At 44.6% G+C, this 21,397-nt stretch overlaps 1 protein-coding gene across 4 annotated transcripts in view; it reads right to left on the reverse strand.

Moving 5' to 3' along the window:
* MTHFD1 (methylenetetrahydrofolate dehydrogenase, cyclohydrolase and formyltetrahydrofolate synthetase 1) overlaps positions 1-21,397 on the reverse strand; it is a 116,553-nt gene that overhangs the window by 90,424 nt on the left and 4,732 nt on the right. Inside the window, exons 2-6 of one of the 4 annotated variants that reach the window (XM_077464344.1) lie at positions 19,968-20,010; positions 18,468-18,552; positions 16,538-16,597; positions 7,288-7,341; positions 6,732-6,868 (exon numbers count right to left, since the gene is read on the reverse strand). In XM_077464344.1, coding sequence (XP_077320470.1) covers positions 6,732-6,868; positions 7,288-7,341; positions 16,538-16,597; positions 18,468-18,552; positions 19,968-19,972 — 341 coding nt within the window. In that variant the 5' untranslated portion in view covers positions 19,973-20,010. Of the gene's footprint in view, positions 1-6,731; positions 6,869-7,287; positions 7,342-16,537; positions 16,598-16,862; positions 16,983-18,467; positions 18,553-19,967; positions 20,011-21,397 lie in introns of those variants that run through there. The other 3 variants (XM_077464342.1, XM_077464343.1, XM_077464341.1) reach the window with 3 other exon arrangements.

The raw sequence follows: 21,397 nt of genomic DNA on the forward strand, positions 1-21,397 counted from the left end.
TTTTAAAAAGTAACAAAAAAAATAAAAAATAAAGATATAGAAAAAAAATTATATATATATATATATATATATATATATATATATATATATATATATATATATATATATATATATATATACATATACATATACATATACATATACATATATATATATATATACATATATACACACACACACATACTACACACACAGTTCTGCAACATTATGTGTAGTTTCTTTACCACCACTAGGGATGAGCTTCGTGTTCGAGTCGAACGTACGTTCGACTCGAACATTGGCTGTTCGTGCGCTCGGCGAATTCCGAACGTTTTGGCCGTTCGCGTCAAAATTCGAGTGACGCACGCGCGGACCACAATGCACTGCGTTGGCGCAGTGCATTGCTGCCCGATGATTGGCCAAGCATGCACTGTGACCCCGCATGCTTGGCCAATCGCAGCGCCGGCAGCGAGGAGAGCCATGATTGGCCACAGGCATCCTGCCTGTGGCCAATCATAGCTCAGGCTGTGTAGTGCACGCCCCACACTATATAAGGCCGCCTTTAAGGCGGCCTCCTGTAGTGTGTTACTTTGCATCTGAAGCAGTGGGTGTTCTGTGTACCTTCAACACAGTACACACCAATCGTTTTTGGCTGATTTCCTATCTTGCTGCTGTGTAGTGGTTGTTGTCTGTGCCCTGACTGCAGTATACACCACTATATTCACCTCACCTATATAGCTAGTGATCTAGCTTTAACCACTTAACAACTGCCCATTGCCGATTAACGGCTTCAGGGCGGTTGTTTAACTCAGAGAGGCCGTTAATTAACGGCCTCCCAGAATTCTGCTCTCGCGTGCCCCGAGGTGTGCGCACTCGAGAGCATCCGTGACCGCCGGGTCCATAGGACCCGGCGCATCACGGTAAACGGCCGCTCATAGCGGCCGTTTACCACGTGATTGCTCCGTCAAATGACGGAGTGATCACTTGGAAACAAACCGGCGTCATGTTATGACGCCTGTTCCTCCCTCCCCTTTCTGTACCGATCGGTACAGCGGAGGGGAAAGAGATCGGTGTCAGCAGCGATGTGGGCAGCATCTGCAGTGCCCACATCGCTGCTCACCGAATTTAACCTCTGCAGTACCCCGCCAATACTCTGCAGTACCCCGCCAATACTCTGCAGTACCCCGCCAATACTCTGCAGTACCCCGCCAATACTCTGCAGTACCCCGCCAATACTCTGCAGTACCCCGCCAATACTCTGCAGTACCCTGCTATTACTCTGTAGTACCCCGCCAATACCCCGCCAATACTCTGTAATACCCTGCCATAAATTGTCATACCCAGCCATACTCGGTGATACCCTGAAATACCCAGCCATAGACATCCCCCACCCCTCACCGCCCTCCGGTGCTTCTACCAACTCGCCAGTACGATCAAAGCCAGAATCTTTTTTTTATTTTTTATTTCAGGCTTCCCAGCCTAGAGGTGAGATGTGGGGTCATATTGACCCCCCCCAGATTTCACTGTAAAGAGGACCTGTCACCCCATATTCCTATTACAAGGGATGTTTACATTTCTTGTAATAGGAATAAAAGTGATCAAAAATATATTTTTGGGAAAAAAATGTCAAACTAAAATAAATAAAGTAAAATGAACAATAAAAAAATAAAATAAAAATTAAAGCGCCCATGTCCCCATGTGCTCGCATGTGCCACACATGTGAGGTATCGCCGAGAATGTTAGAGCGAGAGCAATAATTCTAGTCCTAGACCTCCTCTGCAACTCAAAACATGTAACCAGTAAAAAAATATTTAAAGCGTCGCCTATGGGGATTTTTTAAGTAGCGACGTTTGGCGCCATTCCACGGGCATGTGCAATTTTGAAGAGTGACATGTTTGATATCTATTTACTCAGCATAGCTTCATCTTTCACTTTATGCAAACATTGGGCTAACAAGTGGTTAATAATAGAGCTTGCAGTCAGTAGTGTTAGGAGATAGTGCGTGCTGTCTGCGTGCTCTGTACCCAGTACATACCGCTATAATATAGGGCAGGCCCCTACTTTCAAACATCCAACTTACAAACATCTCCTACTTGCAAACGCAAGGAGACAGCAGCAAGTGAGATGAAAAAAGATGGATGACAAAACAAATTATACAGGGGTGATAACCCTTCCCTATGTTTTCCAAAAAGCTTAAAAATAGTTTTTTTGACTGGAGCTACACTTTAAAAATGTACCGGTTGAAAATGACAAACAGATTCAACTTAACACAACAAACCTACACAGTCCCTGTCTTGTTTGCACCGCCTGTATACTGCTGTTCTGAGTATATAGGGCCTGGGGGCCACACGCATTTCCTTTTTTAATATGGGTACGGGGTTCCCCTTAATATGCGTACAAGACCCAAATAGGCTGGTAATGGGCAGGGAGGGCTACCCATGCCATGTTTCTTTTTCTCAATGATTTTCAACCATATTGCAGGAACCAGATATAACATTAAAACCGCAAGCATTTTTAAATGGTGTTATTTCCGTTTAATGTCATTTTGTGCAGGGACTGTTCTAAACACGGGAGGCACCATATTTAAAGGAATATTTCACTTTTTTTTCACTTTAATCGTCATTAAAATCAGTGCTCCCGCCAAAACAGTAGTTTTTAAAACTTTTTTTTGCAGTGACCCATGTTCCCTGAGGCAGGTCGCCAAACCCTTTTTAGGACACTATCTTGCATATTAGCCGTTAAAATTAGCACTTTCCAATTCGAACGTTCGAGTCCCATAGACTTCAATGGGGTTCTAACGTTCGTACCGAACGCGGGGGTCGTTCGCAAGTTCTGGTGCGAACCGAACCGGGGGGGTGTTCGGCTCATCCCTAACCACCACATTGCAGTTTTGTTTAGTTTCTTGCTTGTTAGCTCATGCAAATAAAATAAAAGTGTATCTACCATTATCACCTGCAAAATGGCTGCCATTGCGTAGGAGACATGATCTCCAGCAAAGCAACCACCTAAGTCTGTTTGTACTAACCCAGAAAATGGCCGCTATGATGGAGGAGCTTATCTGCAACAAGATGGCCGTTAATAAATTTCCTGTTTCCATATATAAATGGAAGCATGGGATAACCAATCCGGTTCCACTGATGAAGTCACGTGACGCAACGCGTAGGGCATGGCCAGATGCATAGATGCCACTTACAGGCCCCTCTAACACCGCGTTTGCACTTTACAGTTAACGCAAGAATCCATTTGGCTTTTGAATTTTTATTGTTTACACGTTTTACACTATGACAGGTAAATTTTTTGTTCGCATATAATATTCTGAACCTTGTGATGATTGTGTAATTGATAGCCCCGAAGGGAAAGTTTGGCACCTAACATGGAGTTGTGAGCCTGGGCTAACACCATCCAGAATCGGAACCTTCAACACTTTGAAATTGGAGATTTGGAGCTGTAACCCAGTCTTCACCATAGGAGATCGATGAGGCTGACTATACTGAAGCAAGAGCTCTGGGAGCATTAAGCCATTGCGAAGCCACAGTGAGCGTGTTAAGAAGAATTTATATATCTTAGAAGAAACACTTCATCAAACCTGATATTTTGGACTTTGACCACCAATTCTATTGTCATACGTGTTTAATTGTTTTAGCACATTTACACTATTCACGATTTAGGAAGTTGCGGTGATCACTTCTACTTGGGTTCAAATAGTTGTTTCTGTAACACAGACAGCACCAAGTTCAAGTCCCAGGGACACATAGGCAACCCAATGTGGGTGCGGGAAAAAAAAAAAAAAAAAATTCTCCCAATCACGTATTTTCAAGGATGCAAATTTTTTGGCTTTACACTAAGAAATAAGTCTTCCAGACCCTATGATAGATCTTCCGAGTGACAGCTTTTCTATCATTTACTAGGGTAGACGCCACTGGTTCCGAGATGCCACAGTAATTTTGACGGCTGTAAGTTGGGGTGGCATATAGGAATGACACAGTAAATCAGGGAACCGCAGAAGCGTCTATTGTCAGTCTCAAAATCTCCGGGAACCAGGGCCTTCTGGTGCCACCAGAATGACGAACTACCAGAGCATCTGCTCCGAATGCCAAAGGATCTGTTCAGGACAAAAACTGCTGTAGCTTGAACCTGTATACCAGTTGGTTGACCTCTGGCCATCCCAAACGTTGGCAAATTTCCCAGAACACCCCTGGGTGTAGAGACCTCTCCCCTGGGCAGATCTGCTGGCAGCTGAGATAATCTGCCTTCCAGTTCTCTACTCCCATGATATGGATTGCTGATAGAATCAGCGCCTGTCCCTCTGCCCAGGCTGGTATGCGGTTCACCTCCAGCAGAGCTGAACTCCTGGTAACGCCTTGATGGTTTATATAGGCCACAGCAGTGGCATGGTCAGCCTGAACCCAGATAGGGCAGTCCTGAACCTCCGCCGTCCATAACCGCATAGGGCCAGTCATACTGCCCGTAATTCCAGGAAGTTGATGGGCAGGGTGTTTAGTCCTTGACTATTTCCCTTGAGCTGTGAGCCCCTCTAGAGTTGCTTCCCAGCCTGACACTGGCATCTGCAGTCAGTACTCTCCATGTTACCTGGAGGAAGGATCTTCCCTTTCGCAGGTTCTGATCCTGTAACCACCAGTTTAGGCATGCCCGAGGAGAACATTGGATAAACCAGGGCTTGTCCTCTCCTGTTCCAAGCCAACAAGATGTCTTGTTGTAAAGACCTGGAATGGAACTGGGCATAGGGCACCGCCTCGAAAGAAGATACCATCCTCCCTAGAAGACTAATACAGAGCTAAATGGAAGGTTGTCTGGTGCCCCTTATCTGACGCACCCGATTCTTCAGGGTACAGATCCTTGCAGGTGGCAAGAATGCCCTTTGCTTGGACCGTATCTAGGATCAGACCTAAATACTTTAGACCTTGAGATGGTTTCAAGGCTGACCTTTTGGTATGATCCAGCTGAAGCTTTCCAAACACCGCACTGTGCAAGTTATGCTCTGTTCTAGAGCCTGCAATGAGTGATCTCTGAGAAGGTCATCCAGATACCCAAGCACCAGAATCACTTGGGCCCTTAAAAGACCCAGTACTGGCACTAGGACCTTTGTGAACACCCCAGGAGCTGTAGCAAGCCCAAAGAGTAGAGCCACAAACATAAAAGGACGTTCCTTTACAGCAAAAAATCATAGGAATCTCTGATGAGGCTGAAAGATAAGCATGTGTAAAATTTGCGTCCTTTATATCGATGGAGGCTAAAAGGCCTTCTATCCGGAGCAAGGCTACAATTGAGCCGACAGATGCCATCCGAAATGACTGAATTAGTAGATACTCGTTCAGGGATCTTCGCTCCAAAAATTGGCTTTGTGACCCCATTTGGTTTTTAAAACTGTAAAACAGGTTTGCTCTTTCGGATACAGGAACCTGTACAATCACTCCTTGATTCACTAAATTATGTAGTGCCTGAAGCAACAAGTATTTTTGGAGGATCCGAGGGAACGCTGGATCTTAAAAACCTGAGGGGTAACCCCCTGCAAACTCCAGCATGCAACTGCGGGATATAACTGAGGTGACCCACCCGTCCTGAATTATTTTCCAAAAAATGTCAGAGTGCAGCAGCACTATAGCGGCTCGCTGTATCACATGGCCCTGCCCCCGTCATGCCACGTCATTGGATGTGATTGACAGCAGCAGGAGCCAATGGTTGTGCTGCTTTCAATCCATCCACTCCAGCCAATCAGCGGCCAGGCTGAGCGGCGAAGAGGACGGCGGGGGCGAGCGCTTGGCATACAAAGCTTAAAAAAAGCTGGTTGTGCACCAAACATTCTGTGTACGATCTTTGCTAAAGGGCATGGCTGTAGTACAATTTGCAAAGTAATAGAGGGATGTAGATGTGGCACTATCACTCTTAATAAAAAACAAATATAAGCCAGGTGATAGAGACCTACGATTGCTGCAGAGTCTTATAAAATCCTTTTTAGGTGAAAGAACAGTGATTAAATAGGTAAAAAGTGCTAATTGTGTTGCACCCTCTGCCGAATTGTAGGGATGCAATAGAAAAAGGGGGTGTGCTGAAGGTGTTGTGTTCCGCCTAATGTAATTAGGTCTTACTTTAAAATGGAAAACATTTAGATTTGGATTTACGCTAGTATTTGGCGCGGATTGCTTTTTTTTCCACAGATCTATCCCAAGTGTTCATGTAGGGGCAATCCAGAGATTGTGAAACTAAAGCAGCAAGAGAAGTCTAAGCTAAAGAACAAAAGCTCCAGTCTGAATGCCAACAAACCATGGGCATGCATGTCTGTGCTGCTACAGCCAGTGGTCAGACTCCAAAGTGATGTTTAAACAATTGATCCAAAAAATAAAATAAATCCTGGGGCTCAAACACTCCCTTTATCAAGGAATATGCATTAGAAAATCATAAAAAAAAAAAAAAAAAAGAAGGGCTGTGTTTGACTGAAATGCAACAGTCATACTATACAGTATATCATGCGTTCCTGCACAAGAATAGGATTGATTTACAATTTTTTTTTTTTTTTTTTTTACAGGCACAGCCATGTTCATGTTATGCATCCAACAGGCAGAGCCTAGGGTTCCTGGACACTTATATTGTCACCCAATTTGTGCTCGTCAAGAATCCCTAGCACCAATTAGCAGGAAACACTACAGGGATGGAGCGGGAACACCACGTGCCCATCTATAGAGGGGAAAAAACAAAAAAAAACAAAAACAAAAACGCACAATAACAGAACTCACCCATCAACATCTTTGGCTGGTGACACTGCATTGGTGACCTTTTCTGTGTCTATTTTGTGATCTGAATCCAGAGGCAACTGAACAATCAGACCATGTAACTCTGGATTCTCATTAATCGACTTTATCTTGCTTAATACCTAAAGAGACACAATTATCAGACTCCCTTGTTCTCATTAACAACCCCCCCCCCCCCCCCCATATTTCCTCCCAGCCTTCACCCGCTTTGACTATTACCACCCGCCCCCCCCCCCCAACCTTTCAGCCTACATCCTAAAATTTTACCCCATCCCTTCTCAGCCTCCACCTGACCTAACACCCCCCCCCCCCCCGCTTTTAATATTACCACCCCAAATCCTTTCAGCCTCCATCTGTCCTAAATTTTACCCCCAACCCTTCCCAGCCTCTGCCTGTCACAATACATCCCCCCCCCCCCCCCCCACCACCCAAGCCTCTGCTTTGATTACCTGACCTTCCCCCCCAGCCTCTGCCTGTCCTCGTTACTAGCCCCCCCACCCCCCCCCCCACCTGTCCTGAATGTTACCCATATTCCTCTTACCTCCGCCTCAGTTGAAGATCTTGGCAACTTGACATGACTGGCATCAATTCCAATCTTGAAAAAATAAAAAAATAAAAGTTGTAAAAACAATTAAGTGGGCCTTTAAACAACTCCTTTACCCCTCACATAGAAGCAGCAACTATAATTTTCCAAAAAGCTTCACCTTCTTGTACCCAAACCTTTCCACATTCTCCTCTCAAATGTTTGGACAACAGCAACTTTGTAGCAAGTCAAAAGGTGAGGAGCTGCAGCACAGGCTGATCTGTGTCAGACATCAAATACAGCCAAGAATGGCACAGGCACCAGGGTTAAAGGCATCATATCTGAGCCAGCATCTCAGCCCAGAAAGCAGATGCGGACTCTGAATGATGCCTGGAAAACATTGGCTCCATCCTTCTGGACAGGGGGACGCACTTATTTTAGAGAACATGAATACCTGAGTTTAAACATGTTGAGCATTCATGCTTTTCATTGGCCAGAATATTAAAGCATTGGTTACTGCAACACTTCATATTCCTGATATGGCTGCTGTACCGTGTACTTTTATAGGAAAGTATGCTGTTCTTTGTATTGCTTTTGTGCAAAATTTGTGTTCCTACCAGTTGCTCTGCTTTCCTATCCTACTGACCACACCAAGCTCTCTAGCTAGGCTGGGAACTCACCCTGCCCTCCTCAAATGATCAGGCTGGTGTCGGCACCACCCTACTGCACCAGTCACTGGGAAGACTAGTGTACTGCCATTTCTCCTCCCCTAGCTCTTATGCAGCCGATAGAGTATACACAAATATTTTTTCGTTCACTTTAAGCTCCGTGTTGCACGAGGCCTCGTATTGATTAAAAGAACAATGGTTCGCAGGGCCAACTTCCCTCATTCAGGCCTCCGGCCAGCTAAAGATCCAATCCCCTAACCTTCCATAGTGACCTGCAGTCTCGCTCTTCAACAACCTCCCCACAGTGTGGTACAGTACTCCCCAGCCTCTTCCAGAAACTGGTTCCCACAGACCTACCAAGTCTCATACAGAATCCCCCCCCCCCCCCCATACTTTTATTGTGAGGGTATAAACTTTAACCACTTAGTGACCGTCCCATAGCAGGCTTTTCTGCAGAATCACTACATACAATTCTGCACTTCCAGGTTTGGGCGCGAGCACGCGCTGCCGGTGTAGTGTCATATTTTACTGCCTATCACAGAATGCTACGGAAGCGACGTTGCCGCCAGAAATTTAGCACTGCGCATGTGTGATGCGTTCCAAATGATTTGCGACAATGCAGACCAGTGAAACCGTCAGATAATGTCAGAGAAGTGAGGGGAGGTAATCCCCCTCCCTGAGCCACAGTTATCTGTTCTCTCTCCGCCGCTCTCTGCTCTGTCTAAAGATAATGTCACGATTACCTCCCCTCACTCCCGTGACATTATCTGACTGTTATCTTCTGTTTCACTGAACTACATTGTCGGAAATACTCTGGAACGCATGGTGCAAGCATTTGTAACACATCGCGCATGCGCAGTGCAAAATTTTTGGCGGCAACGTCATTTCCATAGCATTCTGTGATAGGCAGCAAAATATGACACTACACCGGCTCGCTCCCCCTGTGAGTTTACACAAAGGGAGCCGATCAGCGGGTCCGCAGACCTGACGACCGTTTGGTACTCTGACAGAATGACAGTCTATGTAAACAGGGCAGACTTATTTTGGACTACAGAAGACATAGATCCTGTGAAAAACACAGATCCACTTTTTTCCAAGTAGTAAAAGCTCCTCCCCCAGTTAGTAAGCACTGCCTATAAACATTTAACCCTTTCATTGCCCCTAGTGTTAACCCCGTCCCTGCCAGTGTCATTAGTACAGTAACAGAACATATATTTTTATCACTGGTGGAAAAAAATAAAAATAAAGTGTCAGCCAGTCCAATTTGTCCACTAATCCTGAAAAAACAGCCGACACATTTATAATATCCTATAGTTTGTAGACGCTGCAAACCAATCAACATACACTTATTGGGATTTGTTCCTTCACCAAAGATATGTAATTGGATGTTTTAGACCAAATTGTCAGTATTTTGTTTATAGCACAAAACACCCTGCAGAGGTGATCAAATACAACCAAAAGAAAAGTGGGAAAATAAAGACATCAAATTGTATTTGGTTATATGGTCACATGACCATGCAACTTAGTTTTATCGCAAAAAAATGGCCTGGTCAGGAAGGGAGGGGGGTAAGCCTTCTGGAGCTGAAGTGGTTAATCTTTACTGATATCTATTATTGTACAGAAGCTCTCATTGCAGTCTGTATACATATGATAGAAACTACAAAAAAAAAAAAAAAAAAAAAAAAAAAAAAACTATTTTTTGTAAAGTGTTGCTAATGCACAGCACAGCCCTGTAAAACTGCTGTCTATAGTCCCAGACTGGCATTGATTGTAAGGGTTTAGCAATAATAGCATACTGCCAAAGCCCCACGTGTCTGTACAGAATAGGTGTGCTACGTGCAGAAACATTTCATACGGGAACACTGCTATTTTAGTTGACAGCTTAACAGCTGCAGAAGCTAAAAGGCTGCAGGGGTGATTACAGCATTTTAGGAGATTGCAGCTTACGGGTCTCACTCTGTGCAGTTCAACCAATAGAAAGCACTGTGTGCCATATACACCCACCGGCCACTTTATTATTAGGTACACCTTGCTGGTACCGGGTTGGACTCCCTTTTGCCTTCATTCTCTGTGGCATAGATTCAACAAGGTTTTGGAAACAATTTTCAGATTTTGGTCCATAGTGACATTATAGCATCACACAGTTGCTGCAGATTTGTCAGTTGTACATCAATGGGAATCTTCCATTCCACCACATCCCAAAGGGGTTCTATCGGAGATCTGGTGACTGGAGGCCATTGGAGTACAGTGATCTCATTGTCATGTTCAAGAAACCAGTGGCAAAATATGAGCTTTGTGACATGGTGCATTATCCTGCTGGAAGGAGCCATCAGAAGATGGGTACACTATAGTCATAAAAAGGATGGACATGGTCAGCAACAATACTTAGGTAGGCCGTGGCATTTAAAGCCATGCTCAATTGCTACCAATGGGCCCAAGGCGTGCCAAGAAAATATCCCCCACACCATCACCAGGCCGCACCATTGATATAAGGCAAGATGTATCCATGCTTTCATGTTTATGCCAAATTCTGACCCGACCATCTGAATGGTCGCAGCTGAAATCGAGACTCATACCAGGCAACTTTTTTTCAATTAACCAACTTTGGTGAGCCTGTGCAAATTGTAGCCTCAGTTTCCTGTACTCAGCTGACAGGAGTCTGCTTCAAGTTTCGATGTGCTGCGTGTTCAGAAATGGTATTCTGCATACCCTGGTTGTAACAAGTGGTTTAGTTACTGTTGCCCATCATCTCTACCCAGTCTGCTCAATTCTCCCCTGACATCCACAAGGCATTTTTCCTCAACATAACTGCCACCCACTGGATATTTTCTCTTTCGGATCATTCTCTGTAAACCCTAGAGATGGTTGTGTGTGGAAATCCCAGTAAATCAGCAGTTTTTGAAATACTCAGACCAGACCATCTGACACCAACTATGCCACGTTCAAAGTCACTTAAGGCCCCTTTCTCCCCCATTCTGATGCTTGGTTTGAACTTCAGCAAACAGTCTTCACCATGTCTAGATGCCTAAATGCCTTGAGTTGCTGCCACATGATTGGCCGATTAGCAGTTTGTGTTAGCAAGCAATTGAACAGGTATACCTTATAAAGTGGCCAGCGAGTGTATACAGATTGCAGTCACAAGTTGATAAAAAGTAAAGGCACATCTGACCTCCCCAACAGACAGGATAGGAAAAAAAGGAGAGAAAAACACCCAGCAGTTCCAATTTTTTTGATGGGGGCTATCAGTGCATTTGGCTTCCAAAATATCCAAAACAGGTACATATATACCTAAACAGTATATTGAAAGGCTGCCAACTTCACTTTATAGGAGAAAAGGATGGTCTGCTAATATTACCCCGGGAAATATCCATTATGGAGGGAAGAAATGTTAACCCCTTTTGCTGGCAGGCCCTGCACTCCACTTTAAAGTGTAATTCCATTCAAAACGCAACTAAACTCCCAATTCTAAGCCTTTTCCATCTACTCTTAAAAGAAAAGATCTATACTTACCAATTCTGAAGTGGCTCCGGTCCAATGATCTCTCCAGCGGCAGCTTCAGCGTGGAGGAAATTTGCATTGCACAATTGTTAGTTAAAGTGACGCAGTGGAATATCAAAATTAAAGGGCCCGTCATTGAGCAGCCAAATCCTCCAGGGCTGAAGTGGTTCTAAAGGCTCAAGTTTTTTCTATGCTGCTTCCCCCCCCCCCCCCCATACTTACACGAGCTCCTTGTTGGTCCAGTGATGCGCATGAGAGCAGCAGCCACACACACACACATTCCACCCTATACCTACTGTGTCCTGGAAATTCTCCAGCCGCTGGGATTTGCCATCATCGTTGGGACTGGGACACCTATTAAGATTTTGCTTTTGGCCAGATATGTACTGTGAGATTGACAAATTTTAGAAACTGCCCACTAGATTGCGCTTTTCCTACATACACGCACACACCTCTATCAGGGCTTGACAAATTTGCTTGGAATCCAGGGTTTTTAAAAAAGACAGACAAAACGCCCCTCACCGCTTACCGTGGCCGTCGGTAACGGTGGAGGCGATCCGGAACTGTCCCTGGCCTGACATGGAGACCAGTGGAGGGGAAGATGTCCCTTTTTTAAGAGCTATGGAGATGGGCGGGGGGCCATTTTATTCTTATAAAAAACAACTTTTTTTTTTTTTTTAAATGCATTTTAGCTTTAACTATGAGATCTGAGGTCTTTTTGACCCCAGATGTCATATTTAAGAGGACCTGTCCTGCTTTTTTCTAATACAAGGGATTTTTACATTCCTTGTAATAGGAATAAAAGTGACAATTTTTTTTTTTTTTTTAAAGAACAGTGAAAAAAAAATAAATTAAAGTTAATAATCAAAAAAAAAAAAAACTCATTTTAAAACGTGCCCCGTAACTCAGAACATACAACCGGTAGAATTTTTTTTAAACGTCGCCTATGGAGATTTTAAAGGGTAAAAATGTATTGCCATTCCACAAGCGGATGCAGTTTTGCAGCGTGACATGTTGGGTATCAATTTACTCAGCGTAACATTAAAAATAAATAAATTGGGCCAACTTTGCTGTTTTAATTAAAAAAAAATGTCCCCAAAAAAGTGCACTTGTAAGGCCGCTGTGCAAATACGATGTAACAGAAAGTATTGCAACGACTGCCATTTTATTCTCTAGGGTGTTAGTATATAGTATATATTATATGTTTGGGGGTTCTAAGTAAAGGGAAGGAGATTGGAAGGAAAACAGGCAGGGGAAGCTTCATTAGCATAGGTGGTTGTCTTGTCATAGCAACGGCCACCACAAGAGGGCGCCATATTCTTGAAGGAACCGTAGGTCCTCAGTTACCGGCATGGCCAAACGCAATCACGCGTCGGGGGGGGGGAGGAGCGGGGTTGAGGTTTGGTTTCGCACAGAGATACCACAGCTATGCCGCCCCAGGTCGCTAATGCAACATGGCACCTGGGGTTTGTCGAGCCCTGAAATAAAAAAAATTAAATGAAAAGTTCACACACACACTTTGCAGAGCGATTGTCACCAATTTTTTTGTATTGAGGCAAATAGCACCGCATCGGCGGTACGTGACCGAAAGTATCTCAGAAAATGATTACATAAGACCAACAAAAAAAGGATTTTTAACCACTTCAGCCCTGGAAAAAAATGTACCTCCTTAATGACCAGAGCTTTTTTGCGATACAGCACTGCATCGCTTTAACAATTGCGCAGTCGTGCAACGTTGCACTTTTGGTGGTATTTGATAACCTCTGCGTTTTTGCTTTTTTTCGCAAAATAAATAAATTTAAGCAGATATTCTACATTTTTATTTCCCCAAAAATAATCGCAATAAGCTTATATCAACTGGTAGGGGGCAATCAAGGGGTTAAGCATGTTCCCTCAGTGGGTTTACTGTGTGGGCTCACGCTAGGACGAGAGAGAGATCACTGCTACTGATGACAGGGAGCAGTAGATCCCTGCCATGTTGCATAGGCATCTCCCCGCCACGAGAGCGGACCACCAGCAGCGTGCGCGCACCCACTAGCCTACGATGACAGAGGGACATACGGGCACGCCCATTTGCACACCCGTGCCATTCTGCCGACATACAGTGGTCGGCAAGTGGTTAATACAGAAATGTTTGCTTACTGAAAAGTATTTCCATGTAAAGTATAGCATGCATTCAATACTTGGTCGGAGTTCCTTTTGCACAAATTACTGCATCAATGAAGCGTGGCATGGAGGCGATCAGCCTGTGGCACTGCTGAGGTGTTAGGGAAGCCCAGGTTGCTTTGAACCTTCAGCTCATCCTAATTGTTGGGGCTGGCATCTCATCTTCCTCTTCACAATACCCTACAGATTCTCTATGGGGTTTAGCTAAGGCGAGTTTGCTAGCCAATCAAGCACAGTAATACCATGATCATTAAAGCGGAGGTCCACCCTAAAGTGGACCTTCCGCTCATTGGAATCCTCCCCCCCTCTGGCGCCACAATTGGCACCTTTCAGGGGGGAGGGGGGTGCAGGTACCTGTACAGTACAGGTATCTGCACCCACTTCCGGGATAGCTCTCTGCGGAAAGGGGCGTAGATTACGCCCCTTTCCGAAAGTCCCCCGCTGCCTGCTGGGAAACACACAGATCCCAGAGGCAGCTGGTCCATCCTTATTGCACAGCGCGACTCGCGCATGCGCAGTAGGGAACCGGGAAATGAAGCCGAAAGGCTCCACTTCCTGATTCCCATACCCAAGATGGTGGCAGCAGCACCCGAGAGACGATCGAGAGATCAGCTTCAGGTGCCGACATCGTGGGCGCGCTGGACAGGTAAGTGTCACTATTTTAAAAGTCAGCAGCTGCAGTATTTGTAGCTGCTGGCTTTAAAAAAAAAAAAAAAACAAAAAAAAAAAAAAAAAAAAAACACGCGGACTCCCGCTTTAAACCAGGTATCGGTACTGTGGGCAGGCGCCAAGTCCTGCTGGAAAATGAAATCAGAATCTCCATAAAGCTGGTCAGCAGAGGGAAGCATGAAGTGCTGTAGAATTTCCTGGTAGAGGGCTGCACTAACTTTGGAATTGATCAAACAGTGGACCAACACCAGCAGATGACATGACTCCCCTAATCACTGACTGTGGAAACTTCACACTGGACCTCATGCAACTTGGATTCTGTGCCTCTCCTCTCTACCTCCAGACTGTGGGACCTTGATTTCCAATTGAAATGCAAAATTGACTTTTCATCTGAAAAGAGGACTTTGGACCACTGAGCAACAGTCCAGTCCTTTTTCTTAGCCCAGGTAAGACTTCTGATGTTGCCTCTGGTTCAGGAGTGTTATGACACAAGGAACGGGACATTTGTAGACCATGTCCTGGATAAGTCAGTGTGATGGCTGTTGAAGCTCTGACACCAGCTGTAGTCCACTCTGTGTGGTTATCCTTGTTGCTTGTGTACCCTTCACCACACACTTTCCTTTCACTCAACTTCCCATTAATATGCTTGGATACAGAATTCTGAACAGCTTCTTTAGCAATGACCTTTTGTAACTTAAGCTTCATGTACACTGCTGCTGGTAAAACGTAAGGTTAGGGTTAGGAGCCCCCCCCCCCCCCCTTCTTCCAGCTGCCCCTGAGCTCTTATGTCATCTTATCAGGATATATACACAGGGTCATTTATAGTATAGTGGTTTCTAGGCAGTTTTTTTTTTTTTAAAGCTTTAAAGTGGTTGTAAACCCTTACAACACACTTTGACCTACAGGTAAGCCTAGATTAAGGCTTACCTGTAGGTCCAAGAAATATCTCCTAAACCTACACGGTTTAGGAGACATTTGCCAAAAGACAGGCACATGCGCCGTAGACAGCAGCGCGCAGGCGCACTGAGCGCTACCGTCAACGAAGATGCCGCGCGTGGCGGCTCCCGTGCGCATGCGCGGGAGTGACGTCATCGCGGATTCGTCGAATGACAGCAGCGGAGCAGCGAGACCCACCGAGAAGATGGATGCGCCGGACTACAGGGGACAACAGTGACATCGCTGGCTCCAGTGTCAGGTAAGTGACACATAATGGACTTCTATGCGATGCATAGTGGTCCATTATGCTTTGCCTTTGCAGGGAATGAAAGAGGAAGTAAACCCATCAGGGTTTACTTCCTCTTTAAGGACGGATGTTCAGAGGCATTTTAAACGCCAAATGACTAAAAGCTTGTAGATGCACGTAAACATGGTAACTCAAGTTTAGTTTGCAAGCGTTTCATTTTTGACAATTTTTTTTAAAACTCTTCTAAAAAACACAAACGCGGCTAAACAGGATGCTTTTAAAACATCCCGTGTACATTAAGCCTTACCCTCCTTGGAGGGCGTCAGTGACTGTCTTCTGGACAACTGTCAAGGCAGCAGTCTTCCCCATGATTGTGTAACCGACTGAGACCATTTAAAAGGCTTTAAACTCTCTCTCCCCCCCCCCTCTCTTTTTTGACAGTGGGGGAAGGATAGATCCACTGTCAGTTTTTATTTGCATGCTGTGCCCACATTGGAGTCCCCCACAATGGAATATTAGAAGGGGTTGGAAACCATGTATTTTTCCACTTTAATGCATCAAGGTGGGAAGAGGAAAAATTATATATATATATATATATATATATATATATATATATACACACATATATATATATATATATACACATATATACACACACACACACACACACAAACCCACATGGTTTACAACCGCAAGGTAACACCCCCCCCCCCCAAAGAGCACTTCTCCCAGAAGAGGGTGACCGGGGCCACTCTGCAAAACGAGCTGCACAGTGGAGGCAAGTATGACTTTTTTAAAGAGGGTTTACAATCACTTTAAGTAAAAAAGGACTAGCACCTTACACATCTGCGACAGTACGAAATTGTCCCCAGCTATGCCTGAAACCAGAGGCACTGATCAGCAATGCTAAAAACTATTTTGTTGTAAATGCAGTGTCAAAATGGTTATGTTTGTGTTGGGAAATCACCCTGCCCAATTCATTTTTCCCCAACCTACCAACAGGTAGAGAAAAACTATTCCCCCAATTATAAAGCTTTGTTCTACAGATACTATGGATTAGAGAAAGTCAAGTAAACATTGTTACCTCTGCAGCAGCCTTCAGTTTCATGCTGATGTACAGGTTGGAATCTTCTCGGTCTCCCACCTATAAAGAGAAAGATAATTAATTATCTATAGGGAAAAAGTTTAGTGTTGGTTCACACCAGAATCGCAGAGGAACAAGCTCTGTGTTACTCTAATGAAATTTTCAGACCAAATTGATAGTTGAAAATTGCACTGAAATTAGCACACACACCAAAAAAATAAATAAAAATAGAAACACACACACACACACAGCAACTAAATTGCATTGTACTGTGGTATAAGATCTGGCGCAGTTTGCGATCTGTTTTTGGGGCGTCGATAGGTACCCATTTACATCTGCAGCAGATCGCACACCCAGTACAATTGGACCACAGTGTTGGAAACACACGGAACACAAGTTTCCCACACCACGTTCTGATGTGAATGGGCATTTATTTCTAACAAAGCAAATACGAAACACTGCAAAAAGCATTTCACAATATTTCCCCATCTGCAGCCATTGTGCTTTATTTTATAAACAGGTGCATCTTAGCTGATATAGGTATGCCTTTGTTACACTCAAGTTACCAACAAGCAAACAGGCAGTGCTAGAAGTCTTGTTGGATTAGGCTCTTTATCTTCTCAGATGGTAAAGCTGCCCATTCCTCTTGGCAAAAAGCCTCCAGTTCCTGTAAATTCTTGGGCTGTCTTACATAAACTGCATGTTTGAGATCTCCCCAGAGTGGCTCAATGATATTGAGGTCAGGAGACTGAGATGGCCACTCCAGAACCTTCACTTTATTCTGCTGTAGCCAATGACAAGTCGACTTGGCCTTGTGTTTTGAGTCATTATGTTGGAAATGTCCAAGTACTTGCCATGCACAGCTTCCTAGCTGATGAATGCAAAATGTTCCTCCAGTATTTGATAACATGCTGCATTCATCTTGCCATCAATTTTTGACCAAATTTCCTGTGCCTTTGTAACTCACACATCCCCAAATCAGTGAACCACCTCTGTGTTTCACAGTAGGAATGGTGTACCTTTCATCATAGGACTTGTTGACTCCTCTCCAAATGTAGCGTTTATGGCTGTGCCCAAAAAGCTCAATTTTGGTCTTGTCACTCCAAATTACTTTGTGCCATTTGGCATATTATAAGCGGGATACTTTGTGGCATTTGCGTAGTAATGGCTTTCTTCTGGCGACTCCACCAGACAGCCCATCTTTCTTCAAGTGCATCTTGAAACAGTCGCACCACATGTTTTCTGAGAGTCCTGTATTTTACCTGAAGTTATTTGTGAGTTTCTCTTTGCAACTCAAACTATTTTCCTGGGAGTTGCAGCTGAAATTTTAGTTGGTCTACCCAACCATGGTTTGGTTTCAACAGAACCCCTCATTTTCCACTTCTTGATTAGCATTCTCAATTCCTTAGATATATTTTCTTATTAATTTTATTTATTTATTTTTTAAATACAGTTCAACTACCTTTTCCCTTTGACAATTATTTTGCTTTTTTCATGACTCAGACTCCAGAAACATCAGTGCAGCACTGGATGAAAGATGCAAGGGTCTGTCAGAAATTCAGAAACTCATTGACCTTTTTACACACACACACACACACACACACACGCCAATTACAAGAAAACATCACAGGTGAGGATGGTTACCTTTAATAGCCATTCAAACCCCTTTGTGTCAAATCGTGTGCATGTCATCAGGTCAAAATCACCAGGGTATATAAACTTTTGATCAGGGTCATTTGGGTAGTTTTTTGTTTTTTTAATGACAAAGTGTAAACACAGCTGATTGATAATAAATGGCTTCAGCCAAACACTAACCATGAGCGAAATTTTTTTGCGTTTCATCATTCGCATTCTCTGAAAAACGGCCAAGAAATCAGATTCTGCCAGGGTATGTAAACTTACGAGCACAACTGTATATCCAGTGACATACCTGTAAAATTGCCAAGCCCGGACGGAATCCGCTGTACTTTACCTTCATAGCTTCCACTTCATTTTTCAGACGCTCTCGGACTAGTCTGGAATGTTAAAAAAAAAAAAAAAAAAAAAAGTTTACATAAATTGAAATGAAGTGCATGTGGAAGATGAGCTTCTCACAGTGTGCATTAGAAGCTGCTGCAAGTCAGACAGACAGATAATTCAATCAAGGCGACTCAGCATTACCCAAGGAGGTCTGCATGCAAATATAGTCTGGTGAGGAATGCCCACTCGCCCAGACTGGCATCCAAACATCAAGGCATTTTAATACTAGAATATTTCCTCCCAAGGGTCAGCCCGCTGCTTGCTTAAAATGCAGAGAGCTAAACAGTTAATGAGGCAGGGAGCTGTGATGTTTTTAGGAAGCCATGTACTGCACCCTGCCACCTGCTCCCACCCACCAAGATCTGACTGCATTGCATAGAAAAGCAAAGAGTAAGGCCATTGAATCTATAATACGGTACGTATAAAAACAGAAGTCATCCCTAATATTCTGAAGCACCGTTTTAAAACTGCTGTTACTACTGCAGCCCAGTGAATGTACAATGCCTGTGATTGCGCTGTCATTAGACAATACATGTCATAGGTAAAATGTACAGAGCCAAACCGGATTGTGTCTCTTGCGATTGCTGTAATGATCAATTGCAGCAAACAAAAATGTAAAACACTGCAACAGGTTTCATTTGGCAAGAGCTTTCACAGGAAACTGCATGCGGAAAAGTTTCTGGTTACAACTCTGGAACGGCTCACGTCACAGTCAATTCACATTAGCTTTCAGAAAATGCACTGCCATGATATTCCTAACTCAGTAAGACTCTACAAATGAAGCAGTAGCTAAACTTCCTGCATGTCCACAGTTGTCTCAGAGAGCATCTCTCAGCAAAAGTGGGGCTTTATGTTAAACTGGTTAAAGTGGTGTTGCCACCAAAAAATTAAAACTGCTTAAAATTCGTAAAAAAAAAAAAAAAAAAAATAGGCAAAAAAAAAATTTTTTACTCACCTCTAAATACCGGTTGCTAGGGGGTCCCTCGTAATCTGCCTTCCTCATTGCCCGGGCTGGTGACATCACTTCCCCTCACGCCGCACATTCACCTGGGACCTGTCATGTGTCCCAGGTGACTGTACGGCGTATCACGGCGCCCTGCGCCGCTCGCGCATGCGCAGTGGGTGCCCGGCTGTGAAGCCACAGCCGAGTGCCCACAGTATGCATGACGGCGCCGCGAGCGGAGCAGGGAGCGAGGGGGGGGGGCTTCGTTCCCCCGCATCGCTGGACCCTGGGGCAGGTAAGTGTCCGATTATTAAAAGCCAGCAGCTGCAGTATTTGTAGCTGCTGACTTTAATTTTTTTTTTTTTTTTTAGGGGGTACCCCACTTTAAGCCACTCTTCCTTCATATCATCCGCCTCGGTCTCTTAATGCTGTGTCCTAATCCCGTGTATGAGAACAATATAAATATACCTCATTTCAGAGTGCCCGGCTCGCTCCTCAGGGCCGATCTGCACTATAAAAAAAAAAAAAAAAAAAAAAAAAAAAAAATAAAAAAAAGAAGACACACACACCATTAGGAGACAGAGTGGAAAGTATGCGAGAGTACTGACCATGGTGTTAGGGTTCAGCAGCCGTGATATACCGTGGTCAGTTTACAGAGGGGAGGGCATAGCCAAGCAGGATCAGCCAGGTATTTCAGGTGATACAGGAAGCCAAATCATACAGCAGTACAACATGGGGGGGGGGGGGGGGGAGGGGGGACACCCCCAGTATTTGTTTTAATTTTGGTTTTAGGACTCCCAATTCCACTGGAAGGGCGTCAAGTCCTACTTGGACTTGTTTTACTGATGTCTTCGACTCCAGTTCCTATAAGTGTTTTCCCAATGGAGAGATCAATGCTCATTGCCAATCACTGCCTCTCCCATCAGCAGGGCAGTAAGCAAGCAAAAATGTCACTGCCGGAAACATAGGGGTGTACATTTGTAGAGCTATTCATTAGGGATGCACCAAAATTTCGGCCGCCGAAATATATCGGCCGAAAATGCCCTTTTTGGCAATTTGCCGAAAGAGAAAAACGGCCGATAATGGAGCCGAAAATGGGGCGTGGCCTGGATGGGCGATGCCCATCATGGGGGGTGTATAGCGCAGGAGAGCCGCCTCTGCCGCCTGTTTGATCAAAGCGCCGGGAAGATAACAGCTTTAATTTCAATAGCTGTGTGTTCCCGGCCGTGCGCCGTCACACACAGCCCCTCCCCCTTGTCTGGGCACTTAGATCATCCGCAGGATTGGACGGATGATCTGTCTATCAAAGTGCCCGGACAAGGGGGAGGGGCTGCGTGTGACGGCGCACGGCCGGGAACACACAGCTATTGAAAAGAATGCTGTAATCAAACAGGCGGCGGAGGTTGCTCTCTTCCCTGCACAGGCTGGCTGCAAAATGGGGCACACTGGCCTGCAATGGGGGATGCCTCCTGTACCACGTCCTCTGTCTGACCATCTCCTGTACCATGTCCCCAGTCTGACCAAAGGTAAAGCCCTGGCCTTCTCTGAATGGCTCGGGAGCTTTGTTACAAGAAATTTTGAGGGTGGTCAGTTGTGAAACTAGCTCATACCCTTTTATTATGTTTAAAACAAACTTGTTTGAGGTTATCTTCTCCCATTGCAGAAGAAAGCTCGATAACCTCCCCCCCCCCACAGGGAGCCCGACGTCACTGGGGCTTAGGGACCTGACTGGGACAGCTAAAAAGTAAGCCCCCCTTTTCCCTTCCCAACCTGTCCAGTGCTTTTTAGGCTTGAATTCCTGCCCTTTGGTGGGACGAAAAAAATTCTTTGAAAACTTTTTGATGGGAAAAGTCTTTTTCCTGTCTGCCGTCCTTTCTAAGGCGGTATCTAATTCAGGG

Source organism: Lithobates pipiens, unplaced genomic scaffold (assembly GCF_037356315.1).
Source record: "Lithobates pipiens isolate NorthernLeopardFrog02 unplaced genomic scaffold, aLitPip1_a1.2 Scaffold_30, whole genome shotgun sequence".
Taxonomy (NCBI): domain Eukaryota; kingdom Metazoa; phylum Chordata; class Amphibia; order Anura; family Ranidae; genus Lithobates; species Lithobates pipiens.